The sequence below is a fragment of the Magnolia sinica genome, chromosome 3, assembly GCF_029962835.1.
Source record: "Magnolia sinica isolate HGM2019 chromosome 3, MsV1, whole genome shotgun sequence".
Lineage (NCBI taxonomy): Eukaryota > Viridiplantae > Streptophyta > Magnoliopsida > Magnoliales > Magnoliaceae > Magnolia > Magnolia sinica.
The window spans coordinates 56473242-56490284 of NC_080575.1; the positions used below are offsets into that span (position 1 = coordinate 56473242).

A 17043-nucleotide genomic window follows, 5' to 3' on the forward strand; every position below is an offset into this window, starting at 1 on the left:
AAACCTATAACCTAGAACCTAAACCTAAACCTAAAACCTAAATGTATTCTCAAATCCCAAAACCTGAACCTACACCTAATCCTAATCTCAACTCCCTTACCTAAACCTAATCCTAAACTTGAAAACCCAAACCTAATCCTTAACGTAAACCTATAACCTATAACCTAACCTTAACCTAAACCTATAACCTTAACCTATACTTATAACCCTAACCTAAACCTATTCTCAAATCCCAAAACCTATACCTATAGCCAAAACCTAAACCTTAACCTTAACCTATAGCCTATACTTATAAACTTAACCTAAACTATAACCTTAACCTATAACCTTAACCTAAACTTATAACCTTAACCTAAATCTATTCTCAAATCCCAAAACCTAAACTTATAACATAAACTTAAACTTGATTCCAAACCCGAACCCGATTTCCTAAACCTAAACCTTAACCTATTCGCAATTCCCTAAACCTATAACCTATTTCCTAAACCTAAACCTAAACCAAAACCAAAACCTATAACCTAAACCTTAACTTATAACTTATAACCTATAACTGAAACTTATAACCTATAACCTAACCTTAACCTAAACTTAAAACCTAAACCTAAACCTATAACCTTAACCTATAACCTAAAACCTAAACCTAAAACTAAAACCTAAATGTATTCTCAAATCCCTAAACTTAAACCTACACCTAATCTTAATCTCAACTCCCTAGCCTAAACCTAAACCTAAACTTGAAAAACCAAACCTAAACCCTATCCCGAACCCGAACCCGATTTCCTAAACCTAAACCTTAACCTATTCTCAATTCCCTAAAGCTATAACCTATAACCTAAACCTAAACCTATAACCCTAACCTAAACCTAAAACCTAAAGCTAAACCTAAAGCAAAACCTATAGCCTTAACCTAAACTAAAACCTATAACCTAAACCTTAACCTATAACCTATAACCTGTAACCTAAACTTATAACCCATAGCCTAACCTTAACCTAAACCTAAAACCTATACCTAAACCTATAACCTAAACCTATAAGCTAAAACCTAAATCAAAACCTAAAACCTAAATGTATTCTCAAATCCCTAAATGTAAACCTACACCTAATCCTAATATCAACTCCCTAACCTAAACCTAAACCTAAACTTGAAAACCCAAACCTAAACCCGATCCCAAACCCCAACCGGGTGTCCTAAACCTAATCCTTAACCAATTCTCAATTCCCTAAAGCTACAACCTATAACCTATAACCTATAACCTATAACCTAAACCTAAACCTAACCTAAACCTATAACTTAAACCTATAACCTTAACCTAAACCTAAACCTATAACCTAAGCCTAAACCAAAACCTATAACCTAAACCTATAACCTTAACCTAAACCTAAAACCTAGACCTAAACCTAAACCAAAACCTTTAACCTTAACCTAAACCCAAACCTATAACCTATAACCTAAACCTAAACCTATAACCCTAACCTAAACCTAAAACCTAAAGCTAAACCTAAAGCAAAACCTATAGCCTTAACCTAAACCAAAATCTATAACCTAAACCTTAACCTATAACCTATAACCTATAACCTATAAACTTATAACCTTAACCTAAACCTATTCTAAAATCCCTAAACCTGTAACCTAAAATCGAAACCTATAACCTAAACCTATACTTATAGCCTAAACCTAGACCTTAACCTTAACCTATAACCTATACTTATAACCTATAACCTAAACCTTAACCTAAACCTATAACCTGTAACCTAACCTTAACCTAAACCTATAACCTATAACCTATAACCTTAACCTATACTTATAACCTTAACCTAAACTTATAACCTTAACCTAAACCTATTCTCAAATCCCAAAACCTATAACCTAAACCTAAAACCTAAATGGATTCTCAAATCCCTAAACCTTAACCTATAACCCAACCTAAACCTATACTTATCATCTAAACCTATTCTCAAATTCCAAAATCCATAACCTAAACCTAAACCTTTACCTAAACCTATAACTTAAAACCAAAACCTATAACGTAAACCTATACTTATAGCCTAAACCTAGACCTTAACCTTAACCTATAACCTATACTTATAACCTATAACCTAAACCTTAACCTAAACCTATAACCTATAACCTAACCTTAACCTAAACCTATAACCTATAACCTTAACCTATACTTATAACCTTAACCTAAACTTATAACCTTAACCTAAATCTATTCTCAAATCCTAAAACCTAAACTTATAACATAAACCTAGACCTAAACCTATAACCTATAACCTAACCTTAACCTAAACTTATAACCTATAACCTTAACTTATACTTATAACCTTAACCTAAACTTATAACCTTAACCTAAATCTATTCTCAAATCCCAAAACCTAAACTTATAACATAAACCTAGACCTAAACCTATAACCTAAAACCTAAACCTAAACCTATAACCTAAACCCGACCCCGAACCCGAATCCGATTTCATAAACCTAAACCTTAAACTATAACCTATACTTATAACCTTAACCTAAACCTAGACCTTAACCTAAACCTATAACCTAAACCTAAACCTAAACTTATAACCTAAACCTATTCTCAAATCCCAAAACCTATAACCTAAACCTAAAACCTAAATGTATTCTCAAATCCCTAAACCTTAACCTATAACCCAACATAAACGTATACTTATCACCTAAACCTATTCTCAAATCCCAAAACCCATAACCTAAACCTAAACCTTAACTTAACCTATAACCTATAACCTATAACCGAAACCTATAACCTAAACCTATACTTATAACCGAAAACTATTCTCAAATCGCAGAACCTATAACCTAAACCTAACCTTTCCCTAAACATATGACCTACACTTATAACCTAAACCTAAATCTATAACCTAAACCCTAACCTAACCCTATACCTCATAACCTTAACCTAAACTTATAACCTTAACCTAAACCAATTCTCAAATCCCAAAACCTATACCTATAGCCTAAACTTAGACCTTAACCTAAACTATAACCTATACTTATAAGCTATAACCTAACCTTAACCCAAACCTATAACCTATAACCTAACCTTAACCTAAACCTATAACCTATAACCTATAACCTTAACCTATACTTATAACCTTAACCTAAACCTATTCTCAAATCCCAAAACCTATACCTATGGCCGAAACCTAAACCATAACCTTAACCTATAACCTATACTTATAATCTTAACCTAAACTATAACCTTAACCTATAACCTATACTTATAACCTTAACCTAAACTATGACCTATACTTATAACCTATAACCCAAACCTTAACCCAAACCTATAACCTATAACCTAACCTTAACCTAAACCTATAACCGATAACCTATAACCTTAACCTATACTTATAACCTTAACCTAAACCTATTCTCAAATCCCAAAACCTATACCTATAGCCGAAACCTAAACCTTAACCTTAACCTATAACCTATACTTATAACCTTAACCTAAACTATAACCTTAACCTATAACCTATACTTATAACCTTAACCTAAACTATAACCTTAACTTATAACCCGTACTTATAACCTTAACCTAAACTTATAACCTTAACCTAAATCTATTCTCAAATCCCAAAACCTAAACTTATAACCTAAACCTAAACCTTAACCTATAACCTAAACCTATACTTATAACCTTAACCTAAACTTATAACCTAAGCCTAAACCTTAACCTATAACCTAAACCTATACTTATAACCTTAACCTAAACTTATAACCTTAACTTAAACCTATAACCTATAACCTATAATCTATAACCCAAACTTAAATCCCTAAACCTAAACCTACACCTAATCCTAATCTCAACTCCAATTCCCTAAACTTAAACCTAAACTTATACCTATTATCTATTCCCTAAACCTAAACATATAACCTAAACCTATAACCTAGCCTAATCTTAAAGCTATTTCCGTAAACTGACTTTAGTCTTTTCATTGTAGACATGGATAAGAGTTGGATGCGAGCTAAGAACAGGTTTGGCCCAGAGTATAAATAAGGGGTTTAAGAGTTCATGAAATTTGTACGAAATCGGGCAGATTCAAGGAATAGGATTAGGTGTCCATATCGAAAATGCAAGAACATGATATATAAGACTTTAGACAAAGTAGAGGACGATTTGTTCATAGTTGGGATTGACCAGGGTTACACTTAGTGGATCTATCATGGTGAAGATATGACCCATAGAGTTGAGCCCACTAAAGTCCTTACTGACCCAATTGTGCCGGATGACGAGGATGAAGACGTTGACAAAATGCAAGATATCATAGGGGATGTGTTCAGTGGAACAGCTGCAGATACTGATTTTGCAGCGATAAGCAGTAGCCAAGATATTCCTCCAATGGGTGATGTCGAATCAGAAAAGTTTAGTAGGTTGTTGAGGGATGCGCAACGTCCACTTTATCCGGGGTGTGAGAACTTCTCCAAGTTGAATTTTCTTATAAAGTTACTTCATTTGAAGACAATAAATCATTAGAGTAACAAATAGTTCGACATGTTGCTTGAGTTGTTGAAAGAAGCATTATTGGATAGTGAGACATTGCCAAAGTCTCATTACGAGGCAAAATCCTTGATGCGAGACTTGGGCCTTGGTTATGAACTCATACATGCATGTATAAATGATTGTTTATTATATCAAAAAAAGCATGATAAGGCTGAAGAGTGTCAAGAATGTGGAGAGTCTAGGTGGAAGAATGACAGAGATAGGGGTAAGAAAATCCCACGAGGGCTATTAAGGTACTTCCCATTGAAACCCAGATTGCAAAGATTGTTTATGTCTCGTAAGAAGGCTGAACATATGAGGTGGCATAAGGAGAAATGTGTTCATGATGATAGTACATTGAGGCACCCTGCGGACTCTGAAGCCTAGCAAAATTTTGACAACCAACATAACTGGTTTGCAGAGGATTCTCGCAATGTTCGACCAGGCCTTATAAGTGATGATTTTAATCCATTTGGTAATATGAGTAGCTCGTACAGTATATGGCCAGTGGTACTTATGCCCTACAATTTATCTCCTTGGTTGTGTATAAAGGAGTCATTTTTCATGATGTCATTTCTTATTCCTGGACCCAGGTCACCTGGGAATGATATTGATGTGTATTTGCGACTGTTAGTAGACGAGTTAAACGAGTTGTGGAGTCAAGGTGTACAAACATATGATACATTTGCAGGACAGACATTTCGATTTCATGCAGCGGTCTTGTAGATAATAAATGACTTTCCCGCGTATGGAAATTTGTCTAGGTGGAGCACGAATGGCAAGTTGGCATGTCCTACATGTGGTATCGAGACTTGTTCATTGTCATTGAAACATGGTAGGAAAATATGTTATATGGGCCATCGTCGCTTCCTTCCAAGCGATCATAGTTGGCGTAGGAAGACGATGATCTTTGATGGCAAACAAGATCATAGGCCACCTCTGAAAGAGCTATCTGGAGAAGATGTGATGCAGCAACTGAGTAACATTGGAGAAGTTAGATTTGGTAAGGCATCACACTTGAAGAAGAGGAAACGTACAGTATTGGACTATAACTGGAGGAAGAAGAGCATCTTTTTTGAGTTTCCCTATTGGAGTGATCTGAAATTGCTACACAACTTGGATGTCATGCATATTGAGAAAAATATATGTGACAATATCTTCAGAACATTGATGAATATAGAGAAGAAAATAAAAGACAGTTTCAAGGCTCGATTAGATCTACAAGAAATGGGTTTAAGGAAAGAGTTGCACTTGCAACCACATGGAAATTCGTATACTATACCCGCAGCCTGCCATACGTTGACAAAACTAGAGAGAGCATTTATGTGAATGGTTGAGATTGGTGAAGTTTCCTGATGGGTATGCGTCAAATATATCTCGGCGTGTAAACGTTACGGACTGTAAAGTAACATGAATGAAAAGTCATGATTGTCACGTCCTTCTGCAACGCCTACTGCCAGTTGCGATTCGTGGATTCTTGAGTAAGGATATCAGTGTGGCACTGATTGAGTTGGGGATATTCTTTAAGGATTTGTGTTCGAGATCGTTGAATGTAGATGTTATTAAACGACTGAAGAAGGACATTACCGTAATCCTTTGCAAACTTGAAAGAATATTTCTACCTACATTTTTCGATGTCATGGTACACCTAGCGATTCACTTACTGCATGAGGTGAAGCTTGCAGGCCTAGTATAATATCGTTGGATGTATCTGATCGAAAGGTGGTACCAATATGTTAAAATTTTTATTCATTCCATAAACTATATATATCCATGTTTTCATATGTATAACATAGTGGTTTTGTGTATAGATACCTTCACACACTGAAATGATTTGTGAGGAATAAGGCATGACTGGAGGGGTCGATAGCTGAAGCGTACATTGATAATGAATGCCTTACATTTTGCTCCATGTATCTTTATAGCATAGAGACTAGATTCAACTGAGAAGATCGGAATGCCGATGAAGGGCGGGAGTATGAACAAGGACTCATTTCTGTATTTGCACATAACGTTCGTCCTTTAGGATCTTCGACATTTCAGGATATGGACCTTGGAGATCTAGCAAAGGCGCGGTGGTATGTGTTGCATAATTGTGAAGAAATAGAGTCATACTTGGAGTAAGTCTTCCCTCGATTATTATTTTCTCTACATACGATGATCTTAATGTTTCTTGCTGATGACGTGCCATTTATATGTAGTGAACACATAGACGAGATGAAGTCTAAATTCTCCACAAATTATCAAATCAATCAGGATCAGTTTTCAGAATGGTTCGCCAAACGTGTAAGATTTCATATTGTATCTCACCACACTTAGCATTTTCATTGTATTGCACATTATTTCAACTTATTCTGTACATGATAATAGATGAAGACGTTGCACACGATCAACTCTGCGGATGCGTCTGATGCATTATACTCACTGGCATGTGGCCCTGATAGACGTGTATCTAGATATACAGGTTGTATTGTAAACAAGATTCGGTTCCACACTGAAGAACTTGAGAAGTACAGGACCACACAAAATAGTGGGGTGGTTGTGAAGGGAACAAATAAGGAGGATAAAATTAACTTTTATGGCATTTTGACAGATATTATTGAGCTGAGTTATTATATGAGAAAGCGGGTGTACTTATTTAGATGTGATTGGTGGGACATTGGAAATAAGAAGTTGGGAATACAGACTGACAACTACTTGACGAGCGTAAATTTATCTCGGAAGTGGTTTAAGGACGACCCATTTGTCCTCGCCAGCCAAGCTGATCAAGTATTTTACCTCACTGACACCAAGTTAGGTAGCTCTTGGCACGTGGTGCAGAAAATAAAGCCCAGGAACGTATTTGACGTTCCCGTACCAGAAGTTAAGGATAGCGAGGACGGGAGAAATGACACGTTTAGGGTTGAAGAAGCATATCAAGAAGACATGCCATCTAGGGATACAGGGACTAATTCAAGTGTTGATATTGATGTAGTGCAATTAGATAGAGATGATGTGCCACCTGATCATGTTGATGCCTCAATAATACGTGATATTGTTACAGATGATAACGGTTTCATTGATGATGACGTTACGGACAATGAGGATGAAATACTGATCAGTGATAGTGATGGTGAAGAAATAGCCCTAAGCGATAGTGATACAGACGACGATTATTAAATGTACAAATGATTTACATGTCATTTTTCAATTCGAATAATTTATGTATTCCATGTATACGTGAAAATCATAAGTCATGATTAATTCTTTTTATTGACTTGTTTATAATCTACATTTATAGTTGAGTCAATTTTTGATCATGTCCTCCTTAAACCGAAGCGTAACAGAATCACGCAACATACTTCATCAGCTGTTGCAGATGGATGTTTCAGTCCTATCTTCTTATAGTAGGGCCATAGAGATACCCGGTCTGGTCGATGAGTGTAGAGTGGAATATATCGACGATGACTCAGAGGAAAGATTACGTCATCTCAAAGAAATTTCGGGGCTGATGGAGATATATAACCGCGGGAAACGAGATATGGAAAATGCGACTCTATCACTTGCACATCTGAATGGAGTCCCAAGAGACCAGATTTCTCCTATTGTGATTGGCATGTTGGCTGTAATAATGTCGAGTGCTTCACACAAAATGATATATGCTTCTGAAGCATACGATAGCTTACGCAGGGAGTACTTCAGATAGTTTACCTCAAAGTTGTTTCATATTACAACGAAATATGTGTATTTAATATAGAATGATAATGTATAATAGAATTTTCAATGGTTATAAATTAAAGTTTAAAGTTTTATTATATTCTACTTGCATTATAGTGTAATGGTCTAATCATATTTTAATCATCTCTTTAAGCATAAGCACAAATGCATTGTACCGTCAACACTACTTGTATAATGTTTTAGTATATTCCACTTGTATTGACATTGTTTAAATTTATAAGTTCAAAACTTGCACATATTCAGTGATGACACCAGGTGGGAGAGTACATCGTTTGCGCACTGGATCTACCCCTTCTACCCGTGATGCGATGGAGTCAGCATCGCCACCACATGTTGCGTCGCAGGCGCCGGATCTCTCAGTCGCGCATACACCGGGCACTGCATGTAAGTCTAGATGTTTATTTCTTTTAATGATTTCTATTTATGTTTAGACTTACATATTTTTTTTGCAACAGCGTCGTCGACCAGCCGACAAGGATGTGGACCCACGCGCGGGTTACTTGTAGAGTGACTTACGGGTGAGGGTAGGGTGACGGTAGAGTTCCCACAGGACTGCATTAGACCTGTTGGGAATAATGCCATGTTGTTTACGTCAGAGGTCTGTATCTTATGCCGATCTCTGATCCCCCCACCACCCCCCGTTGGGGAGACGTGACAAATGATGTGCGGCAGCTCATCCGTCAGCGCCTTCAGGTAAATTTTAGTAAATTAAAATTTATTTTATAAAAGTTCATTTACGGTTAAGTTATTTTCTTAATAAGTTTATTATCTTAATCTATTATTTACGAAATACAGGACAAATTTGACTTGAATTTGAGTGTTCCGCACATCTCCCATGCTGTCGACGACATGATGAAGGAGCGGTTCAAGGATTACCGCAATAAGTTATACCGGTAGTACAAGCGGTGCATGAGCCACAAGGAGGCCGTACAGTCCGCACCGCTGCACGTGACTGATAAGGACTAGCGGATACTCTACGATAGGTTTTCGTTTGATTCTTTTCAGGTAATATTTACATATTTATGATATCTTAATGTAATAATTAAATTCGTAATTAATAACAATGTATTATGAATAATGTGTTCAGAAGAGGAGCAAAATAAATTCTAACAACAGAGGAAAGTTAGAAGTGAACCACGTAGCTGGTTCAAAATCATTTGCACGACTTCATCACGACATGGTAAGAAAGTACTGGAAATTATTACGTTTATATATTCTTTCCATGCATTTATATTAACTCCATTGTCTTTTTGATTGCGCAGCGAGATTCCGTCACTGGCCAGGAGCCCGGACCAGTAGACTTCTACAAAGTAACTCACTGTCGGCAGGCGACGGGATCTTGGGTACATCCTAGAGCCAGCAAGATTTGGGTAAAGATCCTTTTATTGTAAAATTTATTTACATTAAATTATAATAATATCATTTATTATGAAAATTCATATGTTTTCATTACAGGAGGAGATGGACACCTTACGCAGTCAGCCCACTCCTGATGGTACTCAGCGGAGTGAGCCAGAGATCCTGAGTCAGGTGCTTGGCACCTGTTCTGGATATGTGCGTGGGTTTGGCCATGGTGCCAAGCTCATGGCACTCGCTAGAACTGCCTCCAGTCGATCCATCGTCGTTGGTGACAGTGCCATACATCGAACTGATACTGCAGAGAGAGAGGTTCAATAGCTACGGGTCAACGTCGATGACATCGAAGATCATTTGGACAGACAGAGGGAGGAGCAGGAGAGGAAGATGATGGATCAGCTGGCGAGGCAGAGGGAGGAGAAGGAGAGGAGGATAGAGGAGCTGGTGAGGCAGAGGAAGGAGCAAGAGAGGAGGATGGAGGAGGAGTTGGCGAGGCAGAGGGAGGATCAGGAGAGGAGGATGGACGATCAGCTGGCGAGGTAGAGGGAGGAACAGGAGAGGAGGATGGAGGAGATGCGGGTGCAGCATGAGTGACGGATGATGAAGATGTTTCAGGTTATCACTGCACGCTTACCCAGCGATGCCCCACCTCCCCCGCCTTCATCTTTGTGATTTTTTGTATATTTTTTTATGATGTTAAGTTTATATGTATTTATGCGTGAATGAATGTGATGCGGATAAGATGTGTTTGGATGAATGTAGTTTATGTTTGGGTTTGGGTTAATTTAAATGGATGTGAATGTGAATATGATGAAATATATTATATAATAGGTGTATATCAGGATGAATATGATGAAATATATTGTTAACAGGTGTATATCAGGAATTTTGTGCGGAATTTTGAGCTGTATATTAAAAAAAATGGACTTTTAGTGACGAAAATTTTCGTAGCTAAAAGTTTTGTATTTTTAGTAGCGAAAATTTTTGCTGCTAAAAGTCCTGTAAAGTTTTTTAGCGACGAAAGTTTTCATTGCTAAAGGTGTAACGAATTTTTTGGCAGTGAAAATTTTCACTGTTAAAAGCCATGTAAAGGTTTTTTAGTGATGAAAATTTTTGTTGCTAAAAGTGGAATGAATTTTTAGCAGCGAAAATTTTCGCCGCTAAAAGTATTGTTCAGTTTTTTTAGCGACGAAAATTTTTGTCGCTAAAAGTGGAACGATTTTTTAGCAGTGAAAATTTTCGCTGCTAAAAGTCTTGGAATTTTTTTAGGAAAGTGCAACGAATTTTTTAGCAGCAAAAATTTTGCTGCTAAAAGTCTTGTACAATTTTTTTAGTGACGAAAATTTTCGTCGCTAAAAGTGTAACAAATTTTTCTAGCAGCGAAAATTTTTGCCGCTAAAAGTCTTGTACAGGTTTTTTAGCGACAAAAATTTTCATCGCTAAAAGTGTAACAAATCTTTTAGCAGTGAAAATTTTTGCTGCTAAAAGTCTTATACAGGTTTTTTAGTGACGAAAATTTTCGCTGCTAAAAGTCTTGTATAGGTTTTTTGCGACGAAAATTTTCGTCGCTAAAAGTGTAATGATTTTTTTTAGCAGCGAAAATTTTCGCTGCTAAAAGTCTTGTACAGTTTTTTAGCAACGAAAATTTTCGTCGCTAAAAGTGTAACGAATTTTTTTAGCAGTGAAAATTTTCGCTGCAAAAAGTCTTGTACAGTTTTTTAGCGACGAAAATTTTCGTCGCTAAAAAGCTTGCTTTAGCGACCAATTAGATTTTTCGCCGATAAAGTCCTTGTACGTCAGTCTTTTAGCGATGAATTTAGCGATGAAAATTTTCGTCGCTAAAAGTGGTATTTCTTGTAGTGACTGGGGATGTGTCACAACCCTAGTCCTAGTAGCCAGTTGTGAACACTTGCGCATACGAATATTCTTCATGGGGAAAGTGGTGAATTCTTAGAGGCATGACAAATTGGATTGTAAGGTAGGAGTGTTGAATTTCGAGGATGAAATTCTCTTTAAGGGGGGTAGATTGTAACACCCCGTACTTTTCAATACTCGGGTGTTACCATGTAACCTAAATTAGTATAAATACAAACCTAACTTAAGTAAACATTCATGTGCATTTTAGTCTAAATCTGACCATTGAGAGTAATCCCTATTTGTATATCAAGCTATCCACCATCCATTTGGCTTAAACTTAGATATTTGGTGAGTAGAAATATAATAATGGTAAATTTAATAATAATAATAACAATGTTATTAAAATAGTATCATAACATTCAAGATCATAAATGCATAGTAGGTCATCCAATCACTAATCAGACAATTGATTTCCATCTAAGTGACCCTAGAAACTTTTTGACCGTTGATGCTCAGATCGAAATTGATCCGACCATTGAATCAACGAAATCAACACTTAAAAACTGTAAATCAATTAGTATAGCCCACCTATGCTTTAGGATCTGCCTCATCGTTTGGGTTGGGGTCCTAGATTAAGCTGACAAAACGAATGGATGACTTCGATCTATTAGAACATCACTGTGGGCCCCACACTTATGTGTGTGTACACCAGGGTGTGTAACACCCGCTGTGCATTGTACTTAAAATCGGGTCAAATCGAGTTTGACCTGATGATTTCCAAAGAAGGAAATATTCCTTCTTCCTTTTTTCGCTAACATCCATTTCAAACGGACAAATGTTTTTGCTCAATCAATGGCCCACCATATGGCCTCTTTAGCATGATCTGAACCGTCCATCATGGAATCCATGAAAAATTGATCAAAACCGAAGTGTTTCGCATAGTGGAAATCCCATGCGTACACACAACGTCGATCGCAAGAAGGGTGACGTGCGATGGAATTGTGCTTCCAACCCTTTCAAAACCAACCCATTGCGATTAATATGGCCACCTTGATCTGATCTAAACCCTTCATTTGATCTAGGAGATGGGCTCGACCAAGTCCACATCATCCGTACACATTCAGGCGCACGTGCATGCACTTAAACCCGAGCCCAAATAGGGAGTGCGTGCAACACCTCCCAAAAATAGAAAATTTCAGTTTCTCCTTACCACAATGGCAATCCGCGTGAGCCTAACTCCCAAAATCTCAGCCCTTCAATTCGAAAGATCCTAGTCATTCATCCCATTCACGAGGATTATGGTTTTCATAGAAAACCAGCAATGAAATAGCTGCCGGTTTCATATTATGGGCAGTATTTAGAGCCGTTGCAAATAGAGTCATCTAAACCATTCATTTCCTATCTTATGATCTAGGATTGTTTGAGGGACTCTACATAAGAGAGGAAGCGAGTGCATTAGGGTTCCCATCCTCTCCTTGCGGCTGCTCGAGAAAAACTGGCCGTCTCCTTCCAAGCTCAAACCCACCACCTAAACTTCTATGAAACTTCTAAAGGCCTCTTCCACAAGCTTCCAGGGGCCGATCTAAGCCATTCCCTAGCTTCCTTTCAAGGAAACACCTTGCCGTTCGTAAAATGCCATTGAGGGTCGAGCTACTTCCTCGTTCAAGCATGCTGAGTTAAGTCCGAGTCGGACCTATTTGGGCAAGTCCAAACTTCGTAAAAGTCTAGGAAAAAGAGAGAAGGAAGAGGAGAAGAAAAAATAGAAGAGAGTAAAGAATAAGGGAATGAGTAGGGTGAGCTGCTGCTCGCGACATGCAGTTGCACTCTCACCCGAGTCAGGCCGAGTACCTGGTTGGGTCCAGACCTATTACCGGACGTCTTTGGAGAAGAAATGGTAGAAGGAAGAAGAAGGAGGAGTAGGGAGTGTAAGCTACTGCTCGTCATGCCGCACCAAACCATGCCGCACTTAGTCGGGGTTACTATTTGACACTATGCCGCACCGAGTCGACGTCCTTCAAGATGGGTCTAGCATGGCTCAGTCTAGGTTATCACAGGGAAGAGAGGGAGAAAAAAATAGAAAGAAGAAGTGAAGGAGAAAAAGAGTGGGGAAGTGGGCGCGTTGCTGCACTAGCTCGAACCGAGCTGGGTCACTGGGTTGGGTTGTGTGAGTTGGGGCTACTATCCATTTGAGTTGGGCATGGGTTGGTCCAGTTTAGACCTTTGGGAAGTCTAAAGAGAGAAGAAAAACATGAAGAAAAAGGAAGAAGAAAGAGAGAGAGAGAGAGAGAGAGAGAGAGAGAGAGAGAGAGAGAGAGAGAAGACAATCGGGTAGTTGGACCCTCCGAGTCAACCTGACTTGCTGCCAAGTCCATCCCAAGTCAGGATGAGTCGGGCATCCATTACTTGACTTCCAACAGAAGAATGAAGGAGAAGGTGGGAAGAAAGAAAGGAGGAAGTAGAGGAATAGGAAAAAAAGAAAGAGAGGAAAGGAGAGAAGCAAGGGACAATGTGTCATGCCCCAAACCCAGAAATAGGGCTCACAAAATTCCTGATTGCCGAATCCGGTGCCAATAGGCTCCTTAATACCCCATTCTCGACTCCTAGTGACCATATGCCATATTTTGATCTTGGGATCATACAAGGAGGATTTTTCAATGTACGTTTGGCTCATAAGAAGCATAACCACAAGTTTACCCAAATCACAAAGGCAACATCATCATCACATATCCACTAATATATACATTTGAATAAAGTGCTGAAAGGGAAATACACATATCAAAATCAAAACTCTAGAAGACCGCTGTGCGCCCCATGCTCAATGCTGCTACAACCTAACGCCACCTGCACGCATCTATTGTGCATAAGCTTATAGAAAGCATGGAGGGTGGTGAAAGTGTGTGCACAAGGTAAGTGCGAAGTATTCAATACAATGCCATAATCATACAATATCAGAAATGTTGGTAAGATCATAAATCATATGATATCAGAGTAAGCAGAAATACTGACCAGTCCATGAGTCATATAATATCAGAGTACAGAATGCAGGTCATAATGAGCCAAATATCAGATGCCGAGGATGTAATATAATATGCAAATCCTGACGAGCTACGAATACCATCAACCTCATCTAAGCCATATAAATGCAGAAACATAGTAACCCAAAATGCTAAATGTTGTAATGCAATATGCGGTGCAAATGAAATGACTAAGCTGGAGTGAAGTCTGGATGATAGTACGTAGTATCGCAGGCTATGGGGTCCATCACAAGGGAATTCTATCCAAACCAGTCCCATACTTAAATTTGGATAGCCAAACTCAATGTGGTAAACCCCTGACCTCAGGTTAGTCACGCGCCCCAACCGAAATCCTTACCATTGTGAAGGTACACAATAATTAGTCGTACACCACCAGGCCAAGCGGATAGTGAATGAATGAATGAATGTGTCTACAACTCCCGCTTAATAAGTCCACGTATCAGTATGGTACATCTTTGGGATCATCACCAGGGTCTATTACACTCCAAGCTGGCTACCGCCCCGGCCAGCCGCGCAGGCCAACGAGTGGAAAAGACCTCACTACCCGCCTGCCAGTAATATACCAATGCCTACACGGCTAGTCGATAGCGGACCCATTTGGGAGCTGGTCAAACTCAGCCTAGCTTATACCCCATCACTGGGGCGGATAAGGCCACATCCCCTCCCAACCGACTACGACGCAGTGGGAGACGCGGCCTACTGGTATTCGGCACTCAGGTGCTCATGTATCCACTCGGTCTAGACATTGGGGCGTCTCTTGGCCACGGAGGTTTAGGGACTTTCACTCACGGACATACAAAGTGCCCAGATGCTCGAACCAAACATTTTCGGTGTCTCATCTAGCCGTTCACGACATGCCTGTGGAGGCTACGACCCTGATGTCGCTAGGGCGTATAGTAATCACAACACACTGCAAGATGCATGAGTCATACAATCCAGTCATGCATCAATCCTGTGCATACTGTGCGCTCATGTGAGATAATCTCCACCTATCAGGGAGTCATAACAACTTACCCAATGATATATGTAATGGTCAACCACATCTCATAATGAACATGCAAATGATGCGTATGAGCTTATACAAGATGCTATGCTGTCACATACTCATAATCGGTATCGACAATCGGCACCGATAATCAGCCTATACAATCGGCCTGATAATCGCCCTCGACAATCAATCTCGGTAATTGTAATCGGCCTCAATAATCAGAATCGGCCTCGATAATGGAATTGGCCCCGACAATCAGCCTCGATAATCAAAATCAGCCTCGACAATCGGAATGGGCCTCGACAATCAGAATCGGCCTCGATAATCGGAATCAGCCTCGATAATTGAAATCGGCCTCGACAATTAGAATCGACCTATGGGAAGGTCACAATGTGGACATTTAACCATCATCGCCCATCAATGTGGAGATTTAACCAACATCGCTCCCAAGCAGAGATCCACATAAACATCATTACATACATTATAGTGAAATCATACGTTACATTGGTCCGCACATTCATCGCATTGGGCCTCACTCAAGGGCCACATATACACCACATCGGGCCTCACCATATAGGCCACAAATACAACACAACGGGCTTTATCAAATGGGCCACAAATACATCACAACAGGCCACATGCTTAAGCCTCAAATACATCACAACGGGCCACATACCTGGGCCTTACACATTAACTGGGCCGCATCGCATGGGCCGCACCAATGAGCCTCATATACATTAGATGGGCCGCATCAACGGGCCGCACTAATGGCCCCCATATACATCAAGTGGGCCGCATCAATGGGCCGCACCATCTACACCATTCATCTATTATTAGAGATCATTCTAGAGCATTTCCAAAAGAATGAATCATATCGAAAGATCATCTGGACCAAACCACAAATAGCAGTGGAGATAATGATTTTCACCATTTAAAAATTCTAAGGCCCACCATCACGTTTGTTTTCCATCCAGTCTGTTCATAAGGTCACTGAGACCTAGTTGAGAGGAAAACAAATATCATTTTGATTTAAAACCACTGTAGTCCTAAAAGGATTTCAATGGTAGGTGTTCATCTCTCCACTATTTTTGGCAATGTGGTCCACCTGATAGATCTGCCTCATTTTAGTCTCAGCCCTTAAGAAGAGTTTGCCAATTGGATGGATGGTTTGGATGTAACACATACATCAGCGGCCCCCACAGAACTGCTGACGTCATGGGGCCCACTGACGGATGGTAAGGATGAAACACATATCATGGTGGGTGACAGATGGATGGTAGATACAACATATACCTCATGGGTGGGTCCACATGCGTGGCCCACCAGAGATTTGAATCTGCTTCATTTATGGGTGGATGATGTGGATCAAAATCCACACGTCAGCGGGTCACACCATCCCTGATGGACAGTGTAAATCAAAACACTGTCATTGTGATGGGGTCCACCATCAGATGGACGGTGTAGGATATAAAAAAAATACATTATAGGTGGGTCCCACCGTCCCTGATGGACGGTTGGATACAACACATGTATGTGCTACAAGGTGGGGTCCAAGGGACTTGCTAACATCCCACATCAGCTGG

General features: G+C 39.2%; 1 protein-coding gene across 1 annotated transcript; it reads left to right on the forward strand.

Annotated features, from left to right (window-relative positions):
* The first annotated feature begins 9198 nt into the window (after nucleotides 1–9198).
* On the forward strand, nucleotides 9199–9901 carry LOC131238887 (uncharacterized). The gene is made up of 3 exons (XM_058236476.1): nucleotides 9199–9404; nucleotides 9487–9594; nucleotides 9680–9901. Exons 1-3 carry the CDS (start codon nucleotides 9402–9404, stop codon nucleotides 9899–9901), a joined length of 333 nt encoding a protein of 110 aa, XP_058092459.1. The 5' UTR covers nucleotides 9199–9401.
* The last annotated feature ends 7142 nt before the right edge of the window (nucleotides 9902–17043 follow it).